Source organism: Rattus norvegicus, chromosome 4 (assembly GCF_021556685.1).
Source record: "Rattus norvegicus strain SHRSP/BbbUtx chromosome 4, alternate assembly SHRSP_T2T, whole genome shotgun sequence".
Classification (NCBI taxonomy): Eukaryota; Metazoa; Chordata; class Mammalia; order Rodentia; family Muridae; genus Rattus; species Rattus norvegicus.
In genome coordinates this window covers 120,905,142-120,932,031 of record NC_141537.1, presented here as the reverse complement: position 1 = coordinate 120,932,031, position 26,890 = coordinate 120,905,142, and the positions used below count along the sequence as shown (strand labels likewise).

At 47.3% G+C, this 26,890-nt stretch overlaps 1 protein-coding gene across 1 annotated transcript in view; it reads left to right on the top strand.

The window, feature by feature from the left end:
- The window catches only part of Antxr1 (ANTXR cell adhesion molecule 1), a 185,892-nt gene that overhangs the window by 94,585 nt on the left and 64,417 nt on the right, over positions 1 to 26,890 (top strand). Inside the window, 1 exon segment of the mRNA NM_001044249.2 lies at positions 19,150 to 19,245. Coding sequence (NP_001037714.1) covers positions 19,150 to 19,245 — 96 coding nt within the window.

Sequence of the window (26,890 nt, the reverse complement as noted above, 5' to 3'; positions counted from 1 at the left end):
TGGCTATAGAAAGTGTTAGGATTCAATCCCCTTTCCCCAGCGTTTCCTTCCCAGACTGTAGCCTGGGGCTAAGAACTATCTCCAATTTGGTACAGTACAAAGCCAGTCAATTTTAGGACCTTGAGGAGCTTTCCTTGAAGATTATCTTCCTTTAAATAAATATTTTGCAAGTCTATCATGTTTTACCCAAAGAGGACAGAATTCAGGAAGTTGTTCAACTAGCGTTTCTTAAACAGCTACTGAGTTATCCGGTAACCTGTGAACAATCTGCAAAGCTGCTGTTGGAGGGAGGAGCCCACCAGGCTGAAGAATGTGTAAAGATGAACATCGAGGCTGGAGATAACTCAGCCAGTGCCTGAGCTTGATCTCAACCCACCTAAGAAAATAGCCAGGCACGGTAGCACGAACTCCAGGATGGGGAGATTGGGACAGGCAGACCCTTGGGCTCACTCACAGCTTGGCCTACTTAGAGAGTTCCGAGTGCCTCCAATGAAAAACGCTTTCAAAAAGAAAAAGCAGACAGCACCTGAGAAATGGCACCAGAGAGTGTCTTCTGGGCTCTGTCATGCCCACGCAGATGTACACAAAGAGAATGGCTTGTATGAATCAAGTATAACGTCTGTAAGATTTCAGAGAGGAGAGGGCCAAAAAGAGCCATGAACTGTCTGTGGAGGAGGCAATGCCACAGAGGTGACCTTAAAAGTGAAAATTACAGGGGCTTAATGGGCAGAGGCTCTACCCAGAGAAGACAGCCTTTGCAAGGGCTCAAGACCCCTGGCAGAGCCTGAATTGTGAGCTTCTCCCCTCCACTTCTGTTTCCATGCCCACTGCCTTCTGATTGAGGCCATTGCCCAGCTTTGCAACTGCTCCTCTCCCATGACATGTACCCACACTTGGTGCTGTCACCCAGTAAGGGACATGATGCTAGGCTCTCATTGCTGATTGACTGTGAGCTGAGCTCTGAGTGAGGGTTTGTTTGCATTTCCTATAGGATTGTAAAAATCACAGTCTTCAAAGAAAGGAAGGGAACATAAGGTTATACCAAGGCTAAGTCTAACTAACCACTAAATAAATGGAGAATATGATTCCATTTTCTCCCTAATTTATGTGGGAAAAGACCTAGCTACAACCAATAATTAATAATTTAAAAAACCCATGTGATGTCACTGGTCAGATAAATTCTCTTTCTCTCTTTTTTTCACGAAGATAAACATTCAGTGATCTCCGGCATGAGGCATCAAAGCAAGAAACCCTGGGTATTGTAGGCATGGCATGAGTACTGTGTGTACAGAATAATGGAGGGATTAATTCAGGCTATTGAATCAGAAGCCTTAGGCTCAAAGTCAGGCATGGCGATGCACACCTGTTATTCTAGCCCTGGTGACACTGAGGCCATAGAACAGGACTTCAAGATCATTCTCAGCTACATTGTGAGTTCAAGGCCATTTTACACTATATGTTTTAAAAAATAAACAAGAAGCCATGCCCACCACTGTGGAGGGCAGGCAATCTAGCTGGTCTCAGACCCCACATTACAGGGCTATAATTGGAAGAATGGTATGTGCTTAAAGGGACTGGAAGCCACAGTCCTCTATCAATGAATGATGGCCTCATTAGCCTCTTGATACATCTCTCTGCCCCTTACAGAATCTGCACATCTCTCATGGCGGCTACCCCTCTCCCCCATAAACAGCCTCTTAATGGCTGTTAGGATCAGGGAGGAAAAACTTTGAACATGTTGTTTCCATGGTAACCAGGGGGCAGGAAAGCAATACATCAAGTTTATTAATAAATCAAATGAGGCTGGGCTGCAGGCTTTTCGTCTTCTGTTGCTACTTTTGGCATTACCACTCGGAATAATATAAGCCTTATTCTGAGCATGGGAACTTTCTGGAAGCATGCTACACTTCACACCACAGGTGTCTCTGCTACACTTCACACCTCAGGTGCCTCTGCTACACTTCACACCACAGGTGTCTCTGCCACACTTCACACCTCAGGTGCCTCTGCTACACTTCACACCTCAGGTGTCTCTGCCACACTTCACACCTCAGGTGTCTCTGCCACACTTCACACCTCAGGTGTCTCTGCCACACTTCACACCACAGGTGTCTCTGCTACACTTCACACCACAGGTGTCTCTGCCACACTTCACACCTCAGGTGTCTCTGCCACACTTCACACCTCAGGTGTCTCTGCCACACTTCACACCTCAGGTGTCTCTGCCACACTTCACACCTCAGGTGTCTCTGCCACACTTCACACCTCAGGTGCCTCTGCTACACTTCACCTTTAGGACACTGCTCCCTTTCTGTGGATATGCTGCAGCTTCCACCTGGTTCTCCGAGAATTTTTATTAATTTTTCTTTTTAAAGTTATTTTTATTAGTTACTTATGAATGTGGAAGGAGGGGCATATGTAAGCCAGAGGATGATTACTTTTGCGAGATGGTTCTCTCTGTCTACCATATTTGTCCCAAGATCAGACTCAGGTGACCAGGCTTGGTAGCAAGTGTCTCGACCTGCAGAGGCATCTTCTTGGCACTCCCCCCAATTCTTAATCATTTTATCCTGAATCCAGACTGTTCTTCACAACTCTTGGTATTTTTCTATTAATATACATTTGAATGAGTGTGTGTGAGTGTGTGTGTGTGTGTGTGTGTGTGTGTGTGTGAGAGAGAGAGAGAGAGAGAGAGAAACTTGGAAATATCTTCAATGCCTCGCCCCCTGTAAAGAATTATCTGCCTCAAAGTGTCTATAGTACAAAGGTTGGAAAACTCTAAGAATCAGGATTAGCCCAGGAATCTACATTTTTAATAAGCTAGCCAAGTCCATCTTAACCAGAAGACTCTTACCTTCATATCTGCCTAACTCTTACTTTGCCATCCAAAGTTTATCAAGAGAAGAGCCACTAAAATCCACTTAAGAAATAGGAGTTCTTCTCCTGAATCACACCTAGTCCATAAGTCCTTGGCTTCCCATGCTAAGCCTGAACTGTGTGTCCCATTTAGGATCCTCTTACTGATATAAATGTAGTAGTTTGCTTGAGGGGCGCAATCTGTCTTGCTGAGGTTGGTCAGAAAGGAGTGTGCCAAACAGAGACCATGGTGGCTGCAGGTATAGGCTTCAGAAAGGGCAGGGACCACCACGCAGCAATGCCTGGGGAGTTCTGTCCAGTGCCACCTCCTAGGCCCATTGCCTGTGGCGATTCAGATCTGTTACCAATAGAGTTAAAGGAACCTGGGAGCACACAGATGGAGTTGGTTTCATGGTCAGACAGCTCTCTAGGTAAACAGATGCCTCGCATGGTCACCATTGCCAAAACTGCTTCAGTTTCACCAGCAGGGTGGGAGTGAGTCCAGTAACCTGGGCTGCAAGGCAAGCTTGTCTTCCAACATAATAAAAAAAAATGCTGGTGTGCCCTTCGGAGTGCGAATCAGAAAAGACAATTTTCCTTGTGTTTTCCAAGGTCAAGTAAACAGTCTATCCATCAGAACATTCACCAAAATCTGTCTTTGTGATGAATAAATCGTATTGCAGCTACCAACACAGGGCCTCCTGGTGAGGGAACTTAATCCAGGGAGGAGGCTGTCACAGCAAATGAAACCAGAGATACGCATTGGGGCCAGTGTGTATGAAACAGTACAGTGGACAGGTGGTCAGAGACTTTGGGAACAATAGCCAGCGCTGCCTTCCAGAAGCTGTGACACAAATGCTCTGGTGGGAAAGACACCCCAAAGGTAAATATTGTACAATTTGGGGTACAGTAGAACATAGGACCTGCAAAGTCCCCCATTCGTCCTAAAGACTAGAAGTTTCCACTTCTTTACATTTTTAGATGAATTAGCACAAACATGTGGCATCTGGAGTTACTTTCCAGCCTCTCAGTGGTCTTCCTGCAAAGTCAAGCTAGACAGCTTCTTCCAGAAACACTAGGAGAACATCAAAACATGTAGGCAGCTTGCCTATGAGTAACTTTCACTCCAGTCAGAGGCTCCCCAAATCCAATACCCCTGCAGGCGGGAGGCCCTTATAAACTCCAAAGAACATAAGACCAGGGCACAAGCTCTGGCTTCCCCTACAGGTTTCTACAGTGTAACACCTTGCCTCTTGCCCACCCCTCTCCCATGCCCACCCTTCTCCTTAAACTTCACATCGCATGGAAGAGTAGAGGAACTCTGCACTGGATGGGTGTCGTGGAGAGGGACCTTGAGAGGTCCTCTGTGAGAAGTGGAGTCTGGGCCAACGGAAGCCACAGAAAGCAAGTACAGCACATCCCTGTGGAAGCGAGCCCCTGCCTTTGAGTAAACTGCAACCAGGGGCGTTAATGTGAGGGCACAGCCTTGTGCCCCTTGTCATTCATGGCAGAGTAAGTGTCCGTCCATGCTCCACAACTTAGCTGAAGTAGCTTAGTGCCAAGAGTATGCTGCCCCGAGACATAAACGGATGGATCCTAGGGCTTCATCCTCAGTCTTGAAGAAAGGACAGCCAGTTACACGTTTTCGTTAGCTGTAATCATAAGTGGTGTGTCCTCTAAAGTGAATGGGTTGTGGAAACAGGGAGGAATTGCTTAGAGAGGATAATAAAGCTAAGTGTGGCCTTGGATCAAATGAGTCTATTGCCATCCGATACTGTCGTGTGATGTTAGACCTAGGTGCTCTTGCACTTGGCTCTGATCTCTGTGGGACTGGCTTGGTGATGGTTTCTGAGGACACTGTGACTTCTGGCCACAGTAACAGAGTGTGGTCCCTAAAACTAAGGAGGAGGTGAAAGGTAAACTCTCCATTTGAGATTGGTGTTCGGGGTCAAGGGTGTTCTTTAGAGTAAGCCCAGAGACACTGGAGTCGAGAGAAACTGTAGCATAGATAGTACTGTGTAGAATATGGAATGGGAACCCATTAGTCTGGGCCACAGCTGGCACAGAAAGGGCCACTCTAAAGCAGGTGTGGAGATGCAAGGATTGAACAGGGTGAGAGGCAGCTGCTGGCTGGCTTTTAAAAGGCCTCGGTCAGTGCCTGGTTTAGGTGGGAGAGGTCTCGAACTCGGTTCTACTCAAGCACAGATATCTGGCAGCTTGGCCGAGACTGGCATCAGATCGGTGACTGGGCTGGCAAACCTTACAGACTCCCTCCCCAGCTTAGAGTCTGTCATTGTGGATTTGTGTGCATGCGAGCTGAGAAGGGTAAACTCAGCCCTCCAGAGTGTAATGGATGAGCTTGGCTTGGGCATTTAGGAAATAAATTTGAGAGACCTTTGTTGTTGATGTTGGAGGGGGCTCCCCTGTGAAATGCAGGTCAGCCAACCTCCACTCCATATAATTGAGGTCATATTTCAGCCAGACTGCTCCAAGCACACCTTCTTGGTTTCCAGGTATGCCACCTGCAAGACATCACTTCTCGCCACTCAGCCATCCCCTGAGAGCCACACAAAATTCGAATCTTTGTTTGGTTAAGCGATGTTCAGGGCTTTTTTTTGTTTGTTTTGTTTTGTTACTTTAATAATATACCTGTGGTCTGGTGCACCATCACCAGCAAGGGTAGACAACCACAGGAACACGAGAGTGCAGAGCTTGGATCTCAAATACTGCTTACAAACTGAAATCGAAGGCGCTTCCCAGTGCCTCTGTTTTGATAACCCTCAGATGCATAAAAATATTTTTAAGATGTTTTGAAGGACTCCTGCTGGTTTATTTTTCTTGGATAGTTGAGTGATCAACTCTTCAATATTTTATCTCTAAGTATTTTAAAGAATGTTTGCCCTGAGTTTGAAATTTCCTTGTTTTGAGAGTTGAAGAGAGGGGGAAAAATGGTTTTCTGAAGCTATGCTTTGGAAAACGCCGAGATACCCCATGGCGAATGGTAGAGACGCGAGTTGGATCCAATAGTCTATGAACAGAGTGGGTGTGTTGGGACACGCTCAGCCATCGGGAGACACAGAATGACAGCTTACACAGTCACACCACTCAACTCCCTGCTGTTGACACTGAGACACACATCCTGTAAAACACGGAGATGAACAAAGGTGGAAGCGAAAATGTGAGAAAAGTTATATTGAGCAAAAAGAAAAAGAAAACCAGTGTAGCTATTTAATAGAAGGTAGCTCAAACCTTATAGCAAAAGGAGGAGGAAGAGGAGGAGGAGGAGGAGGAGGAGGAGGAGGAGGAGGAGATGTGAGGAGCATACAGTGACAACATATTACTGTCATGAAGACAGGCTGGTGTGCGTAGGAGCAAATAATCCAGAAGTTACATGATTCTGATCTACACACAATGGCACACCCATGACACATGGGACTTTTATAAACCCACTGTTATCTTCTGTTCAGAGGAGATTTATGTACATCCCTCAGTAATCAGCAACCATAAACTAATAAACATATATAAATGATTTGAATAATACCGTTTTTTAAAAAGCTGCTGACAGATTATGGATCCAGAACAAAGCCCCAACTAGTGATTAGACTTTGTAGGGTTGTCTGAGATGAGAGACTAAATGATCAGAAATGTATCGCTTTGGTCAGAAGACATACACTGTTCCCCCACATTTTAACACCTCTGAGATTAAGATATTCTGTTAATCAATAAAGCACCATGATTTAATGGGCAAAGGTTTTCTTAAATGGACCATAAAATAATGAAACCTTCTAGAATGAGCGACTGTCAGTCTGGTGGATAGTTTCTATTCACCTGTATTGTAAAAGAAAGAAGTTGCAAAAATTAAAATGTGCTTTAAAACCTTCTGCTCAGTCACTTCCTCTGTGCCACTCATATCCTGGAATGAAAAAGTTAAATATCTATAGCAAATTGAGTTATCAACAAGTTTTTAAAATCTTGTGCGCTTCCAAATTCAAAACACACATCAGAGTAATATATGAGCCAATGTGAGCTAAGAAACACTTAGAACTGCTCGATTACTGAGAACGCCGCATACCAAAACTCAGAGTGCAGTCAAAGTGGCCCTCAGAGGGAAATTCCTAGTCTTCAGTGTTTGTAGAAGAAAACAAGTTATAGGTCATCTTAGCATAGAACTTGAGAGATCAAACAACACAATAGTAAAAACACTGTTTTGTTTTTTTTTAAGGGGCAGGGCTGGGAGGATGGCTCAGCTTTGAGAGCACTTGCTCTTTAAAGGACCAGAGTTCATTTCCCATCTTCCACATGAGGCAGCTTACAACTACTCATAACTCCAGCCCCAGGAAACCTGATGCCCTCTTCTGTCCGCTAGGCCACCCAAAAGCACATGAACACATGAGGACACATGTCTTCACATGTATATACATACAAGTAAACAGCAAAATAAATCAAGCAAGACAAAAATAAGACAAGAGTTGCGTAGAGACCAAGGTAACTATGAGTTGAACATAGCAGGTATGAAAAAAAGAGAAACAGGCACATATCCTCAGAGCTGTGCTCTTGCTGGAGAGGTTAGATGGGTGGGAAGAGGAGCCATGGCTAGTGCTGTCACAGGCTGGGCTGTGGTGAGGTCACTCATACAGCAGACAGAGAGAGCAATGCACACTGGGATCACTGCCCACCTGCTCCACCCAGCCTCCTCCTCTCTCACAAGTAATGTTATGAAACATTATAGTTTACATTTCGCTCTCCCATTTCATCCCCAACTAAAATTTGTCAAATTGCTGTGACCTCCTGGAGTGCTGAGGCTGTGTGGCCCTAAGGCAGTTTGTGACCACCATGTTTTGTTAGGATCCTTGCCTTTGAGTCTGAGGGTCAGAAGCCATGGCCTCCTGCATGCCAGCATGTCCATTCACACATGCTCCTGGGTGGCCCAGGCTAAGCCAGAGGGAAGCTTAGGCTGGACATTCTGGGTTAGTAACCAGCTGTGCATGAGATGCACAATTTATAGAGGATGCAGAAGTGGGTCAGTGGGAAGAAATATCAAAGAAAGAGGAGGTAAAGAGTGTGGGAAATGGGATCAAGATTGGAGAAGGCCTGAGATCCCCTTCCTCCCGAGGTCTCCTAAGCTAACTAATCAACATTTAAACACAAAGTCAGTAGGCTCGGCCATGACGAGTGGGAGATGATTGGTTTGCCTCAGGCTGTATTGGCAACTTATAATCACACTGCAATAATTCACATTGTCTTGGGCTCTCAGGTGATTTTCTCGTAAGGATCTTATTTAGAGGCTGGTGAGATGGCTTAGTGGGTAAATGTACTTGCCACCAAGCCTGAGTTCCATCCCCAGAGTCATCACCATAGAAGGAAAGAACCAGCTCCTCAAAGTTGCCCTTGACCTACACACACACACACACACACACACACACACACACACACACACACCATACCACACACAGAGAGACAGACAGACACACTACACACAAACACAGACAGACAGACACCACACATGCACACACAGAGAGAGAGAGAGAGACAGACAGACAGACAGACAGACACACATCATATGCATAGACACACACACCATGCACACACCACACCACACACACATGCAAACATGCACACCATACCATACACAGCACATCACACAGAGAGAGACAGAGACAGGCAGACACACACACCACACCACTCTCACAGACACACAGAGAGACAGAGACACACAATACACACTACACAAACACACACACACACACCACGAACATACATACCACACAGCACACACACAGACACAAACACACATACACACCACGAACATACATACCACACAGCACACACACAGACACAAACACACATACACACCACAAACACACACACCACACCACACACATCATACCACACTACACACACACACCACATACCATACACACCACATCACTCACCACACACATACACACACAAAAGAGTCTAATTTTTTTTAATCATAAAGAAGATCTTATTTGGGAATGACACAAATCATATCACCCTAGTCCCCCAAAGCAAGTACATTCTTCCCCCTCTCCCCTATAGAATAGCAAAGGCTCACAGGGTACACACCTCCCCTTTCAAGGAACAGCTGTCTCACCACATTCACCAGAGCCACAGGGAGATTCAGATTCTCCCTAGACCAGGGCCACAGCTGCAGGAAGCCGCCCGCATTCCTTTGCCTTCCTGTGGCTGCTAAAGCAGGTGTTCATTCACTCATCGCCCAGAGCAGTGAGCTTAGTGTTTTGTTCAGTTTCTTCCAAGATTAAAAAGTATTTGAATAAGTGACAACCAAAATATTCCTAGGATTCTTTAAAGCACAACCCAACATCAGGAAAGTGGCTTCACTCTCAAGCGTGAAAGCAGTCTCCTTTTACCCATATTACTGGAATTCATGACCTTAGAAAAGGCACTCTGTAAAACTTGAAGTTCCAAAGACCATCACAGAAGATCCAAGCCCAACCTACATATATGCCAAATGTGTCTTCAAGAAGAAGACCTGGTAGCCATTAAAATGTTGGAGTGAGTCCGATTTGCCACAGATACTGTGTGTGAGCATCCTGCATTCTGTACTCCCCTCTACCCTACCTGTGCCTTGTACGTGAACCCATGGTTCACCTTCCTTCTGGAATACCCTTCCCTCTTTCCACACCCAACCCCCAGTTTCACGGTACTCCCAAGGCCAGCCAAGGGCTTCTGGACTTGCCACAGACTATGCCCTGGCCAGCATCTTACCCACACTGCGCTATAGGGCGTCATCACCTTGCTCTCTGCAGAGAAGTTGGTAAAGTTGTTTGCAGCAAGGGTCTGTGGCAGGGACATAGCTTCAGGAGACACATGACAGGCATTACCTGCTAAATTCTCATTTCTTCCTATCTATGGTTAAGTGACCACTCTCAGCCATTCCATTTGAAACACTGTACTGTGCCTAACAGAAGAAAAGAGACAGATGTATACTCTGGGAACTTCTTCATGGAAACAGAATCCCTGTAAGACAGCAGTTCTCAACCTGGGGGTCAAAGGCCCTTTGAGGGTTGCATATCAGATATTTACACTATGATTCATAACAGTAGCAAGATCACAGATATGGAGTAGAAACAAAATAATGTGGTTGGAGCCACCACAACATGAAGAATTGTATTAAAGGGTCTCAGCATTGGGAGGGCTGGGAACCGCTGTGGTAAGATACAATAAATCCAAAGACGAATTAATGTAAGCACAACCCAGAGAGTTCAGCAGTGACACCCTCTCCTCTGTCTTCCCCATCCAGCTATGTGGTTTGTGATTGCCAAAACTACTGTCTTCTACACCTTTGGAGTGCCTTGAGAAGGCCAAGCACATAGTAGTTGCTTTATTAAGTGCTAGAGACTTTGTCTTACCTGGCACCAAATTGTTTTCCAGGCAGTGCAGGTTAGAAAAGGGTGTTCCAGGAAGAAACTGGGAGAAAGGTGAAGTGGACCCAGCACCAGGTCCCACTGAGCTTTGTCAAAGCACCAAGTAAGGAGGGAGTTGGGAGAATGGCAGAGGAAATGAGAAAAGGCTGGTGAGGAAGAACTAGAACTCTGCCCCCAGAGTGCTCAAGCGGGGTGTGGGTTCCCTCAACTTTTACTAAGAAACTTGTGAGCTTGTATGTACATGCAACTGTCCTTTTCTGAAGAAAAGGGTGTGTCGTTGCCGCCTAAATTCTCAAATGTTAGGAATATCTGTAGTCACTGACAAGGCTAAGGAGGAACAGGTTAGGTGTTTCAGTGCTGAGTGGAGAGTGGAATCCTGAAAACCCGGGGTGGACCTTGCTCCTGTAAGGAAGGGCATCTGGAGAGTCTAAACCTCACCTGGCAGTAGAGGGGCGGAGCCAGATTAAATTAGGATGTGGGTCAGAGAATTACTGGCAAATGGTAACTGGGGAGAGAAAACCGTAGGAAAAGAAAATTCAGTTAACTTCAGGTTTCCAGCTGGGGTTGACAGAGGACAAGAGCAAGCCGGTTTGAGGGGGAAATGCAGACTCAGCCTGGACTACTGTGCTTGATATGTCAGTGGGAAGAGGGACAGGGGGCCAGTCTAAGCTCAAGATAAGACTTTCGTCATCTGTATCTAGATGAAAGTTTGAACCTGGCAAGAAAATGAACCACTTCTGAAAGGACTAGAAAGAAAGCAACTGACCAGGGATGGCCCTGTGAGTCACATGACCCAACAACCAGACCTCATGCCAACCTAGTGCCACCAAAATGGAGACTTCAGAATGGTTAGGCTAATGCTTAAGGAAATTAAAGATTTCTTAATGGCAGGAGAGGGGAAGGTAATAGGGAAGGGTGGCTCCATAGAGCATGCTGGCTTTTCCAAAGCCACGTGCCAACAGAGGTCTAGCTAGAAGCTGGGAAGGAAGGGTGAGAGACGGTGAAGGGACAGGCCCACAGACACAGGTGCAGGGGCATAGAATTCCAGTGACGTGGGGGAGCAGGGATGGCAGTTAAGCAGAAATAACAGCAGAAGACACAGCTCCAGGAGAGAGGATTCTGCTCTCCAGCCTTGGCCATCCAGAGCTTCCCAGCAGCAATAAAATAAATGACTTAAATTTCATCTTTCAAAATAAAACCTGCCCATGCTCCATTGGTTCTGTCTGGGCAGGAAGCAGGGCTCTGAGCAGCCAGCTAGAAAGGCTCTGCATTCCTCTCCGGAGCCCTGGAATGTGACTCTTACAGAGCACAGCCCTAGCCAACGGGAAGAGATGGGGTGTACCTCTTTGCACCCCTCTACCGTGCCACCCTCTGCTGACTCCATGAGTGCCCCACTGAAGCACAGCTAAGCTGACATGCCCATAGTCCCTGACTGAGCATACCCCTCTCACCAGTCCCAGCTCCAGCTAGCTCCAGCTAGCTCCAGTTAGAACAAGCAGACTGCTGTGCCAGTCACAGGTGGGTGGCCGGAGCTGCCATTAGCCGGGGTCTCTTTCCCTTTGGGGCTATCAATGGTGTTTCAAAGACAACCATCTTAGTAACAGACAAAGAGGTGATATTGGAGGAAGGGAAGAGGCAGCGGTGGGGTCCTCATGTCCTCAGCCTGTCCCCAGGTGCCCTAGGGAGAAACTGGAGATCAGCTCCGTATGTTTCAACCAGTCAAGCGCTGAGGGGTCACCAGCAGAAACAGACAAGAATCTTACCTGTTTTAAATGTTAAGTGTCTGCCACTCTGAAAACACGAGTGGCTTCGATAATTCCGGGCAGTAGACTACGCAACTTAGCAGAGCCCACAGAGCGGCTGTAAACCACCACCCAGGAGCGCAGACTCTCGCCGCTCTGTCTCCGTCCCTCAAAACTCTATTGCTGTAATCACCAGGACGGATGCTAGGGTTAAAGGCATTGACAGTAAAGTTCCCCTTCCCTCTGCCTCAACCGTGAGTGAATGGACATGGGAGAATCTCGATAGTCTTTAGGCTATAAGGTAAAGCCTGGCTGAGTGTGGCTGAAAATGGCTAGAATTGTGTTGAACAAGTTTATGATCCCACGCTGCCGTGGACATGGCCAGCGAAGACACTAGTCGCTGGGCGAGTTACTCAAAGCTGCTTAGCTAGAATTTGGGGCCCCTTGCTTTCGAAGGCCCTAGGAAGATGTTTTCCTTTTATTCTAGAGAGCTCATGAAAGCACCGGGCTCCATAAAATCTGCTGATGTAGGGCAGGCAGCCAGGGCAATCCACCCTGGGGCAGCACATGCCAGAGAGGCAAGGCAGACCCAGGCCTGCCCTGTGCTCTTACACCTGGACTCACACATACTCCACCCCATCACAGGAGGAAACCTCGAGAGTAAAGAAGGACCGCTCCGCTTTCTTGGCAGCATTTTCCAGGCCCCGCAGGAAGACATTTCTGGCTGCACCCTAGACCAAGGGCATCAGGCAGAATCCCAGCGCCGGGTTTCACATTTCTTTACATTGAACAACCCTGGCCTCCTGCTAATTCTTCCTCCATTTACTAAGGCAACTCCCCAAAACAAAACAAAACAGAACAGAGGTGCTGGGGTTTGTATCATCCGAGTCCTCCTGCTCCTATAGCAAACAAGCCCAGGCATGAGTCCAACACCCTCACCCATGCCACACTGCATGTAAGAAATCCAAGTCCCTAAATTCTACCCACCAGATAAGAGGTTTCGTTTGTTGTGCTTACAAATCTTTTTACCTTTGAATACAATGCCTTTCACTAATTAATTTATCCACTCTACACCCCGATCGAAGCCCCCCCCCATCCCTCCTCTCCACACTTACAAATCCCTCCTGTCCATTACCCCTCCCCTTCTCCTCAGAAAAGATTACCACCTTCCCTGGGACATCCAGTCGCAGCAGGACTAAGCGTATCCTCTGCTACTGAGGCCCAACCAGACAGTCCTGTTAGGGGAAGGGGGTCCAATGGCACTCAACAGAGTCAAAGACGGCCTCCACTCCAATTGTTAGGGGACCCACATGAAGACCAAGATACATATATGCTACAAATGTATAGGGGGCCTAGGCCCAGCTCCTGCATGGAGCTTTGTGTCTTCCTCCAATGTCCGCACTCATTGAATAACAATAATTCACATAGTTGAACTGTTTCCATGACAGCAGTTTGTCTTCTAACCCACTGACCCTGGTACCCAGCTGAGACAAATGCAGGTTCTTTTATGTCAATCTTCATGACTAATATTAACTCTCAGATCACACAGCACACAACCACATACCTACACGCATGAATATGGTTTACAGAATAAACACAAATGAAGTTAGAGAGCCTGCAACAGAGTCAGGAGGTCTCAGAAGTATCCCAAAAGTGTGCTTAAGAATTGGACCAGTGCCCAGAGGGCGCTGCTGGAGTCCCAGCCTCTGAGCAACAATGTTGCAGCTGGGAATGAAAGGCTGAGCCAGCCTTCACAGCTGGAAATAGTGGCTGTAGGTCCAGAAACAAATGGGTGAACAGGTGGATGGGCAGGCAGTCACACAGAGTAGATAATGTCAATGGCTAGGAACCCAGACAAGTGAAGGTCTACAGACAATCAGGGAGCTCTTTACTTGTTGGCCTGTTATACACACACAACAGGTATTAGATTGGTGTGGAGCCATACCGGCTAAGAATTACGTATCCATCATTTTATGGAGTCCAGATGAAGGAGTTACACCCTTCCCTTGGTCTGTTGGGTCTAATAACTTCTTGGGCCTGGTTTCTGTAATATGATTTTTAATATAACCAAGTGTCCTGGCAGCTGCAGTTCACTTCCAATGACTTGTAGGGTGGCTCTGTCTCTGCCCAGGAAGACGTCAGTGATAGCTGGGTGTGCCTGACAGATGGCACTGTTTCTGGTCCATACAGGAGGTGCATTTATCCTTCTCCCTCAAAATGCAGTCAAAAGATACTTGTAAAATTGAGTCTTCTAAAACAATGCACAGCCTTAAAAAAAAGTTATTTGTAATACGTAATAACTTCCAGTAGGATATAGCCTAACTTAACACAACCAGCTAAGACAGGACCTGGCAGACACAGTTACCTGAGGGTAGTTACTGGCCCAAATGGCCCCACTGGGCCCTCAGTGTGTCTGTCCACAGAGGCCTGGTGGGCAGGCAGGACCAAGACTCAGCACACACTGGTCCACAATCAGGTTGTGTGCAATGGCAGCCCCTGAGCCCTCTAGGAAGAAGCTGCCACTGCCTTCTCCTCTTCCTCTTCCTCTTCCTCCTCCTCTTCCTTCTTCTTGAAGATCAGATGTCATGTAAAACAGAATGGGCCAAGAGTGAATCAAGACCACTGAGTGCTGTTACAGGCTGGATACGAAGGACCCAAAGCAGTCTGCCCCAGAGCAAGGCAGGGAACACAAGACAGGGCACCTTCTATAGTGCCAGGCCACAGTCCAGTATATATTCTGAAACATTTCAGATAACTCTTGGATATAGACAGAGCCGGCCCCTTGGCATGTGGGGAAGAGTGGGGATAGGAGGATCTTCCTCTAGGAACTTGATGAAGATGGAGAAGGAATGACTGGTTTAGAGCAACTGAGTTTCTTCTGTGCCTGAAGCACTGAGCCCCAGACCTGTGGAGAATCTAGAAAGCACAAGGCACTGGTGGGCCATGGTCAGTAAGATGAACACCAAGCGTTTTTATTAAAAGGCAAGCGTTTGAGAGTGTCCTTGTCCAGTGTCACCCATAAAGAGCCTGACAGATTGGGAGCCATAGCCTGCCCTTTGGCGTCTGATCCCTAAGGTTCTCCCTATGCGCTGTGACTCTGCAGTGTATACAATGTCAATTTCCCAGAAAACGAGCTTGACCATAGGTCACAGAACCAGAGTTCTCCTGTGTGGACAGAAGCCGCAGTCCTTCATCTGCCCTGAGTGGCCTCTCAGAGCCAATCCAGTTGCCTTCCACCTAACTCCAAACACAGTGAGCTTTCCCTATGTAAATCCCCACTCACACCTTCACAAGTCAAACTTTGTGCTTGCCTCTGAGCAGGAGTCTGTCTTCCCTTGCCCCTGCAAGTTAGGGTTTCTGTGGATGCAATCAAACACCATGTTGTTAAGGCAAGTTGGGGAGGAAAGGATTTATTCAGCTTACACTTCCATAGCAGCGTTCATCAATGAAGGAAGCCAGGACAGTAACTAAGATAGGGCAGGTACCCGGAGGCAGGAGCTGACACAGAAGCCATGGAGGGGTGCTGCTTACTGGCTTGCTCTCCATGGCTTGCTTAGTCTGCTTTCTTAAAGAACCCAGGATCGCCAGCCCAGGGGTGGCACCCCCCACCATGAGCTAGGCCCTCCCTCATTGATCACTAATTGAGAAAATGCTTTACAGCTGGATCTCACAGAGGCATTTCCTCAAGGGAGACTCCTTTCTCTCAGATGACTCTTGTGTCAAGTTGACACACAAAACCAGCCAGTACACTGCCTACCCCAGAGTCACCTCCGGTGTGAAGTGCTGGTTTCACAACACTGTTCTCCAGCCCAGGTTAGCTTGCTAAGGGCTAGAGCCTTCTGGTTATATGCAGGAGCCAGGTTGCCCACATTTGAATTCTGGCTTCTCTAGCACTCATGAGGCTGAGGTGCAAAGAGTAGAAGCTTAAGCTAGCCTGAGCTACAGAGAAACTCCGAGTAAATGTAAAAAAACAAACAAACAAAACAAAACAAAACAAACAAAAACCATGGCCTTTTCTGTAAGCTTTCCAAGTTTCTCTGGATCTTCTTACCTCGGTATATTTAACAATAAGGTGAGAGAAATAAGAAAATAGAATTTAGATTTCATCAAATTATCAGTAGGAATTAAATGTGCTAGCATATTCCACAGAAAGAATAAAGATAATCCCTATATGTAAATGTTCAGTAAATATTAGCTATATTAGTAATTATTCCTGTCACTGTCATCATCTGTCCATCAGCATGTAAGTAAGAGAACTTTACTGCTTTTGGAGAAATGCGTTTTGTTCCCTGCTGGGTTTGCAGCCATGGAGTAACCCATACCTCTTGCTCTGTTTAGATCCCCTCCTCACTGAGCACTTTGGGCTGGGCTGGTTGGTCCTGTGTCCCTGAGCTGCCCACTAAACACAGAGTATGGACACAGTAGACGCCTGCAGTGCGTGCCAGTTCCTGATGGACTGTTAGTTCCAGCTCTAGAAAACCAAGTTCAGAGTTTCATATTCGATAGCAACATTTATGTGACCTTGATGACTTCAGGAAGCACATGGGACCCAGGCAGCAGCTTTCTCTAAGGGACAAGATGATATTTAAATACCCTGATCTGTGCCTTGGCATGTGGGGAGGGGCTCCTCACTAAACCCCCTCTTCCTCCTCCACTACAACTAGGGGGACTTTTGACTCCTAAGGGGCTGCAGCAGAGCCAGCCATCACATTTCATCCCTGATATCTTCCTTAGAAGTTGTCTGCCTGCCCCCACACACACACCTCTGCCCGCTCCTTCACCCTCACTGCCCACAGAAAGTGCCCCATCTTCCACAGGAATGTAGAGTCGTGCTGCAGTGTCTCAGCCTCTGCTTCGGTTTATCTGAGGCAGAAACGAGGGAGGAGGGTGCCGTGTGTGGTGTGAATAGCTGTAGTCTGCAGCCCTTACGGAAGGCTACAGCTTTATAAGCCTCTTGGTAACCAAGCCACTTATTATTCCAAGTGCAGACAGGTTTACGATCTGAAATGTTCACCGTGCTGGTTGCTATGGGGAAACAGAGGAAAATTCCAGCTCAGGCCTGAAGTGATCGCTTGTATGGGATAGCCTGGTCCTCTCCTCACTCCTGTTCCGTGCTCCTTCTGTCATTGGTTGATACAGAGGTAGCAGCTTTCTTCCCTCTCTTGGTCACCTAGAATACAGAGACAGACAGGTCACAAGACTGGCCCTTAACTAACACATGATTTCTTGCTGACGCCACTCACTGCATGCTCAGCTCCAGACTTCTATATGAGTGCCTTGGCCCAATGAGGCCTCCTGCTACAGCCTTGGGTGTGGAGGACCCTCACTGTCCCACACTCTGACTGCCCGGCCCTGCACCTGAGCCTAAGGCCTGGCTCCCTTGGGAGACAATTCCACATTCCCAAACCTTGGCTTTTTAGCTGGAGCCAAGGGTGTTTTAGTTCCCTGGCTTTTTGGTCAAAGGCATTCCAGAGAGTTCCAAGGAACTTTTAAACCTCTTCCAGAGCCCTATTGAGCTCTCAGAGTAGGAGTGACTCACATCCTGGCTCTGCCACTAACTTGTGGGGTCGCCCTGGACAGGCCACCCAGCCTCCCTCCTGTGTAGATGTGTGAGAGGGACAGCTTCAAGAGCCTGATAGAGAGGCCTGTGAATGGACTTCCCTAAGGATCATGGTGGCACACAGCTGGGTTGCAAGCCTCCTTCCTCCTGAGCCCATCTGTGGATCCCACAGATCACTCACTGAACAAGCTTCCCTATGCTCATTATGAAAATTTTTAAAGGAAAAGAGAAAATACAGATTTTTTTTTAAAAAAAAAAAAGGGCAAATTGACCTGCCAGTGAGGGTGGTTTAACATCACAATGTAACATGTAAAGGATCTGTCAGTGAAAATGCCCAGTGTGGGGCAAACGCCTATAATCCTGGCGCTCCAGCACTTGGGGGAGGCGGGGATGAAAAGATCAAGAGTTCAAGATCAGCCTCAGTCAAATAGTGAGTTCAAAGCCAGCCTGAGGTCCATGAAATCCCGCCTCAAACCACACAAAAAGCTATTGTTGAGGTTGTTAGTAAACATCAAAGGCACTCTTTCTACCTCTTACTCTTGACTTGGGTATACAGAAATCTCTTTATCCCAGGAATCATTTCTCTTGTTTAAATGTTGTTTGACAGCACATTCCAGCATAGTAGCTGATAGCTTGGTAATGCTACATTTAGAATTTGTGCCGTTGTCTTTTTTTTTTCTTTTTTCTTTTTTCTATTTTTCAGAGCTGGGGACCGAACCCAGGGCCTTGCGCTTGCTAGGCAAGCACTCTACCACTGAGCTAAATCCCCAACCCCCCATTGTCTTTTTTTAAATTGTATTATTAGCAAAGAAAATATCCCAGATTGTTTTCTTAGGTCAAAGGTAGGGCTACCAGTTCCACTCAGGTGGCTTTTGATGTGCACAGCAGTGTCTTGTGCACCAGGACACTGTGACACCTGTGTGGCTGCTGGGGAAGGACTTAGACTCCTGGTCCCAGGTGTTTCCATAAGCAGCAGTCTTGGAATAGACAGCTGGTGACACGTGGGACGTATGTTTGCTATAACCTAACAGGCACCTCAGGCCATGCACCCTGCCCATCTCCAGGATAACCTTGGCACGTGTGGAAGTGGTTAGTATTGACCCACTGCCTGCCCACCCGACACAGCCCCAGGAGTGGCTTGCCTGCCTCACAGTCACCCCACCCTCACCTACAGATTGGCAGAAGTAGCCCTGTCCCCATTCCTATGTGACCTAATGACTCTAGACCTCCTACCCACAGCCTAGAAGTCTGTTGCAAACACTTCTTTGTATGGGGGTAAGATTCATTTTAATTACCCAGAAGGTGGTCAGAACCCAGCCTTTGGGGGCTAGAATTTGTCCCCAAGATGGAGACAACGCTTGGGGACAAAGGAGCATTCTTCAGTCACTTCTGTGAAATGGATCATTTAGAATGATCCCAAAATCAGCTAAAGAGAGTGTGTTGTGCGGCCTTGACCCTGAGTGATAGGTGGGCAATGTGCTGTGCTCTTATGTAGGCCTCAAGTCTCCCATCGTTGGGTGGAGGGTGAAAGGGAAGACCCCAAGTGTTCCACCTCACTGACCACCCTCTCCTCACCCTGTAGTCAGACGGCTCCATCCTGGCGATTGCTCTGCTGATCCTCTTCCTGCTGCTGGCCCTGGCGCTGCTCTGGTGGTTCTGGCCCCTCTGCTGCACAGTGGTAAGTGAGCCAGCCTCAGGCCACAAAAGGCAAAGAGACATGAAACCCCAGGTACATCAGTTGGGGTTGGGGGAAGGACCAGGAACTGTAGCAGTAGGAGATAAATCTTGCATTTTTTGTACAAATCAGCATAATCCAGGCTTGGTCATCTTGGTTCTATGAGCTGTCAGAACTGCCAACATGGACTGGGGCAAGGCTACCAATGGCAAAGCCTTTGGTATAGCCATGTAAATACAGAAGGCAAAGATTAAAGTATTTGTATTTGGTGTTTGGAAAAGACATAGACAGGGCTGGTGTTGTCATTATCCAAAAGCACTGGGTTACAGTTGGGATCCATTGATACATTGTGCAATGCTGGGTTGGTTAGAGTTGGGATCCATTGATACATTGTGAGACGCTGGGTTGGTTAGAGTTGGGATCCATTGATACATTGTGCAATGCTGGGTTGGTTAGAGTTGGGATCCATTGATACATTGTATGCCGCTGGGTTTGTTTGAGTTGGGATCCATTGATACATTGTGCAATGCTGGGTTGGTTAGAGTTGGGATCCATTGATACATTGTGTGATGCTGGGTTTATATCTGTGGGAAATATTTCCCCAAAACAAACTTTTCAGGACAGGAAGAATTGTCAGCCAAGGCAGGATTGTTTTGCAATTTTCAAGTTAATTTTCAATGATGTTTTTCTGGTTTAAGTCCCTGTTGCCTGGGAAGGCACCTAGCATGTATTCATGTGGTCTCATTTGGTAAGTCAGGGGCTTCCTGTGTAAGAGAAGATCCTGGAGACAGAAAATATCTCCTGTTTCTGATGTTATTGACTGCCCCACCCCTTTCTTACTTAATGTTGGCCTGTACCCCAGAGTTTCAAGTGTCCTCCAAACTCTGTGTTGACCACTCACTTCAGGGATCCTGAGTGGGGCTGGATGAAGTCATGTGTTTCCGGATGGGAGTGTAGTGTGCAGGAAAGAGAGTCTCTCCACAGAGACCCATTCAGAGGTTTCTGGACAGTTCCTCCACCCTGAGAGACTACACCCCACAGCCCTCAAACTAACAGAAAGTGTCTTTGTGAACTCTGGTCCCCAAACCTCCCTCTATCGCTCTCCCAACCCCTCCTCCAAGTGTGGGAAATGTCACTTGACCCAGTAACTGAACTGCAAGCCCACATTAAGGAAACAGCTAGATCCTTGGACTTATAAAGTGTGGGCACATGAGGCCACTCTCTCCCTGCTGCATGTTCACAGTGTCCAACAGCCTGCAAGGTCTCCATCCCAGGCAGACAAGGCAACCTTAACCTTTTAATAGCTACATATCCAGAATAGGGATATAAAAAGCGGGGCCAGACACCAGACCCTTTCTGAAAACACAATGTGCCCATCCACACCTGACCTCCTTCCCCTCTGAGTCTCTGCTGGCCAGTGTCTGGTGAATTTACTGCCCCATCCCTGCTTCCTGGTCCCAACATTTCCTGAGTAAGTGCTGCATTCCCCTGATTCCTGCGGACTGTCCTCCAGTGTCTCTGCTCACCACCCCTGTACCCTGTGCCTCCGATTCTCCAGGTCATCTCCAACCCTCCTCTCCACAGCAGAAAATGTTACTAAATTCAGTGACTCTCACTACTTCATATGGCCATGAGACCATGCAGAGGACCAGGCCAGGCTCTGTTACAGGAAACCACTAGGCCTCACATTTGCAGGCTTCTCCCTCAGAATGTCCAAACTAAACTCATCATATCATCCCCACTCCTGCTTGTCCCCAGTGGCTGTGCCATTGACCTCCAGCGGCCCAAACTGAAGCCTACAGTGGCCTCCATGTCCCCCATAGGCTTGTGTGTCTGAAATTTGGTCTCCAGCCGGTGGTGACACAGGGTTTGAAAAATCATGGAATCTTTAAGGTGTGGAGCCTCGCTGGAGGAAGTGGGTCACTGGGATGGGCTTTGAAGTTTCTTAACCTGGCCAGTCACCCTGACTACTCTCTGCTTCCTGCCAACCGACTGCTAACACCATGTGACCAGCAACCCCAAATGCTTGGCAGGCATTTGGTCACAGTAACAAGGGAAGTAGCTAATACAGCTTATCTCCAAAAGCATCCAGGTCACCATGGTAACCATCATTCCCCCCAACCCCCACCCCCAGTTCTCATGATTCTTCAGTCTCTTCCCCCAGCTGACACACATAAGACTTTCCTAACCCAGCCTCCTCCAGCCTCAACTCTCACCTTCACCTCCGGGTGTGGAGTTCCTTAGCACAGCTCCCTTACAGAGCTAATAACGCAGCCATTATGAGCATCCTTTTATCTGTCTTCGCCTGTTACATTGCAACCATTGGAAGTTAAGCGCGCGGTCTCCCAGAGCTTAGCACGGCACTCAGCAAGAGTGGAAACTGTGCTGTCTCCTCCCATTGTCCTTCTTACACCCTTTGTCCTCTTGAGTCCCTCTGGAGATTCCCTGTTTTGTGGCTATCAGACATGGCTGCATTATTGAAACTACCCGAGGATTAGGTGATCAGGGACAGCTCTTCCAAACTGTACCTACTGGACAATGGAAACAGTACACCTAAAAAAAGGAAGAGCGTAGGCATTAGCTTCAAAGTGTCCTTAAACTAGGCTGAAGAACAGTGGTAGTGGTGAATTCCCAAACGCGCCGATTCCAGAACTCTTCTTCTGCGCTTTTTGGTAACCCTCCAAACCTTTAGCACACTCACACCAATGGCACTGGTCTTCCACCAGAAATATCAAAGAAATTCAATCCTAAAGAAGCCTGAGGCAACTCAGAGTGCAGGACCTGGGACTGTGCCCTCCCTCCTTGGAGGCTGCCTCACTGTCTCCCAGCTAAATATCAAGTCATCAACACGGTGACCTCTGTAGCCTTGCTCAGACTCCACTGACCCTGCTGGCAGCGGAAACCGCTGGACCACAGCCTAGGCAGAGATGTTCCTCCTCCCAGCCTAGCTGGAGCTTCCGAGTTCATGGGTTTATTTTCCTGTGCCACTTCCCAGATTTCCACAGTGACCCTGACATCATGCTGTGGCCACTGTGCCCAGATGCTCTACTAAATCACCATGCCTGTCACTTATCCACCCATGAGAGCATCCTGCTGTGCCTGCCACTTTAGATATCAATGAATGTGGCCTCTTAAACACTCCCGGCCTCAGGCAGGTAAGGGGCACAAGACTTTTTCAAGTTGGGGTACCAAATGGAGATGGACACACAGTAGGTTTCATTTCATTAAAATGATCTTATCTCTTTGAAAATGTATTATATGTCCTTCCTCATCACTGGCCTTTGCTCAGCTTGGGCAGTGTGAAAGTTCTAGATTGAGGACGTGAAGGGCCAGGAGTGATCGCAGTCAGACCTGGGGTTTGTATTAATTCAGCCAGTCTGCTTGTGAGGAGGATTGTGATCTGTCTGCTTGTCAGCGTCTCCTGCTTCCTATAGGTCTTCATGTGGAGCTCCCCATCTTCCTATGGTTTCCTGGCTTTTCTAGGAATACTTATCTTGGGGACAAGAGCAGAATGCTAGAATGTAAAAGGCAAGCACCCCTCCCCTCTGCAGTGCTAAAGTCCTTGGGGGTGTTCCTAATATTCTAACAGTACAGCGTTAACTCTGCACAGTGTCTGATCTGAGGCTGTTTATCACACACAGTCACAGAGGCCAGAGAGGCAGTGCATTTAATCCCAACACCCAAGAAGCAGAAGGGGCTGGGTCTCTATGAGTTCTAGGCCAGCCTGATCTACAGAGTAAGTTCTAAGCAAGCCAGGGCTATTTAGCAAGACCTTGTCTCAAATAAATAAGTAAATAAGGTGGGAGCAATTTAAGAGGACATCCAAATCAACCAGTTCTGCATATACCCACACAGGTGCATGTGCCCACACACTCGTTCATACACCACATGAAATCTATAACTTTATACATATATATATACATATGTACATGTTTACATACATATAGGCATACATACATGCATTTAAAGTAACCCTTAGAGAAGACTACAAATAATGTTTTTTAAAATCAGTTACTTTTACTACATAGGAAACCAAAACCAACAAAACTCCTGGATAAACATAAGGCTGAGAAGGAAATAGTGGACATTTTCAGGGACAAGGGAAAGGGACCTCGTGTCCTGGCCACAAGAGGGCAACCTGAGGAGACCTGGTGACCTCAGTGACCCAGAGCTTTGACTCCATAGCCCTCTGAGGACACAGAAGAACTTGGAAATTGGGAGGAGTTTTCCACCTGAGTCAGGTCCTTGAATGCAGATGGGTATGGCATGCCTGTCCCTAGGAATTTATGACCGTAACCTCTCAGAGTTTGGATTTACACTACCTGTGATCCTGCATATCACCAGTAGAGAAGTAATCCCAGATCAGGAGGGGGTTGGGAAGAAATCTGAGTCCTCTGGTAGATTGGTGGCTCAGTGGGCAGAGTGCTGACTGCTTGAAGGGCTCGGAGGGGAAAGGGAGTAAAGAAATGACTCGACAGTTAAGAGCATGTGCTACCCTTACAGAGTTTGGTCCTCAGGACTCACAACAGGAGCCTCACAACCACCAGTAACCCCAGTTCAAAGGGACCTGACACCCTCGTCTGGTCTCTGTGGGTACTACACACACACATAATGTACATACAGACAAGCAGGTACACATATGTACACACAATTCTCAAAAATTAAACACAAAATCTTATGGAAACAACCCATCGAACAACGCTAAACTCAACAAAATTTTCATTGTTTTCAATATCTTGTACTCTAATTTTTCATTGCATATGCATGTGTGTTGGCGGGGCAGTGTGTATGTAAGTTAGATAACAACTTGGAGAAGTGAGTTCTCTCTTTCTCATTGTGGATCATAGAGATTAATAGAGATCACTGTGGGCCATCAGGTTTGTCAGCAAGCACCTTTATCCACTGAGCCATCTTGCTGGCCCTGGACACCACAAATCATTAATAAAAACACTCCAGAAAATGCATGGTCTTGCCCTGGTATATAAAGAATGAGCATACATGTTGTGGCTGGGAGCATGAAGATGGCGGGCACAGTAGTGCTCCTTAGAGTGAAGACCAGCCAGAAAGAAAGGCATCATGGCTTGGGCTCACTGTTCCTGGTATTCACTCAGCACTGTCTGAGATAGAAAAATCTGCTGTTGTCTTGCCCAGTTACTCTCTCCATTAAAAGTAAACCATCTATGGAGTTCTGATGAGGCCCAGTGTCCTGCAAGCACCATCTTGCTCTCGGCTTTGTACCTGTCCACACACAACTGTGGTTCATGTAGAGCAAAAGAGGGCTCCTGACCTCCACTGTCTTCTGTCTAGAGCCCCACTGTCTGTCTGGAGCCCCACTGTCTTCTCTCTATAACCCCACTGTCTCTCTGGAGCCCCACAGTCCTCTCTCTGGTTTTAGCAAGGTCTCATATGAAGAGAGGCTTCTTTGCACCCGTGACTCTCCCAGCACCCCATCTCTGTCCAAGCTCCCTTCTCACATGCTGAAGGCTTTCTTCCTCCATTCGGTCCCTGGTTCATAGAACCAGGACAGGCTCCTATCTCTTAGGCATTGGATATGCATCTCCAATAAAGAAAAGAGCACACACTCAGGACTTGCTTGATTGCACACATGTAAATGGAAGCGAGAAAGCACTTGAGGTGTGCGTGCATGTGTAGAATTTGCATTTCCTGTTCAGCTAACTACCAGCCAGTCAACCTTGCCCCTCCATGACACTAGATAGAATCTACTCTATGATGGTGAACATTCTATGAATTCTGTCACCACCACCACACATACAACTAAAGAAAGTGCTCATTTAATTTCTCATTGGCCTTTGAAAATCATCTCTTTCAAACTAGTACAATTTCTCAGTTTTGTGATTTTTTTTAAAAAAGAACTGTCACGACTCCCTCAAATGAACGAACACACACAAGCTGGACCTGTGGTGTAACAACATAGATTGTGTGTGCAATGCTCAAGTTGTCCAGGAAACTGGTTTGGGACACGGAGCTGAGAAGCAAAGTGTTAAGCCACAGAGCACTGAACAGACTTAGAAGCTGGAGTTTGGAAGCAGAATGGGCCTGAGTGCTGGACAGAAAAGCAGCAGTTACCCTCAGTCCAGATGCTGTGAGATTCCCCACCTTTGCCTTAGTAACCCGAGCTGCTCTGGGAGACTTTGTGTATCTTAGTGCAGGAGGACTGAGAGGCCAGAAGTGAGGCTTGCACCATCAAGCATTAAGTGTTTACTTGAGAGCAGGACTTTGAGTACCGTAGGACATGCTTCCTGCACCTTCTCCTTTAGAGAAGCGCATGCTCTGAGCTACGGGTCAGAGACAAAAGCTGGCCCCATGAGCATCTTCCAGAAGCTCAGAGTCCACTGCAGCAAAGGGAGTTGTGAATGCAACTTAGAGTTCACCGCCAATAGTGTGGACCACAAAGGATAAGATCTGTGCTTGAGGCCCAGGAAACCACATAGCTGGACTTGTCCCAGACTGAGACCGTTCAATATGCAGAGGAGCCCAAGATAAGAGGTAAAGGCTTGCCTCAAAAGAGAGCCAAGGGTATGGTGTCCTCACCTCATGACAGTACTTGAGAGACCAGATAACAGGGCAAGGACACCATCACCATTGACATCGAGTGTCCCAAGGCTGCTGGGTTTCAGTTTACTTGTTGGTTAGTTCCTGCCTTCGTTAACTTTAATTGACAACTTAACATAGCCTGTAGTCATCTAAGAGGAAAGCCTGGACGGAGGGATTGCCCAGATCAGATTGGCCTGACTGTGCGGGATGGTCTTGATTGATAATTAATGTGGAGGGGCAGCCCACTGTGGACGGCACCCTGGGCTGTGTAAGATTACTAACTAGCCGTGGAAGCACAGCCAGCAAAGTCCCCTCACAGTTTCTGCTCCAAGTTCCTGCCTGAGCTCCTGCCCTGATTTCCCTCTGTGGTGGACTGGGACTTGATAGTATAAGCCAGATCAATCCTTTCCTCTAAGTTGCTTTTGATTAAAGTGTTTCACTATAGCAACAGAAAGGAGACAATAACAGCTGTTTTTAAGACTGTCAGTGTGTAACGCATGCTGGCCTCGAACCTGAGATCCTCTTCCCTTGCCTCACATGCACTGGAGTTACAAACCTGGGCCACACAGGAATTAGGGCTGGTGTTTCTGTTCAGCTGTAAAAGTCCACAGCACAGCACCGTGGGAGTGTCTGACCAAAACAAAGCACACCTCTGCCCAGAGCAGGTTGATACAGACCGACTGCTTAGAAATAAGGTGATTCAGGGTTCTAAGAACATGGTCCACACACCCTGGAAGTCAGCATTATTTAGGAACCTTCTAGAAATGCCTGGTCCAAGTCTGCCGGGGAGACAGTACACCCACAGTTCTGTACAGCAAGAAACCCTCCACATGATTCTAATATTGGAAAATTTGGCAACTGCTGAGCTTAATACATAGTTTTGTTAACAGATTCGTTAGTCTCAGCTGTGGACCCAGGCCAGCATAGACCACAGAGAGGCCCACGTGCTGGCACAGCATCCCTTGGCAGTGAGAGACCAGGTGTAGGGTGCAGAGGAGGCTTTGGGAGTACGAGGGGTGCAGCTCAGACGCAAACCACGCAAGACATAAATACAGACTATAGAGAAAGAGGTCAGAAAAATCCTTTCTGCTTA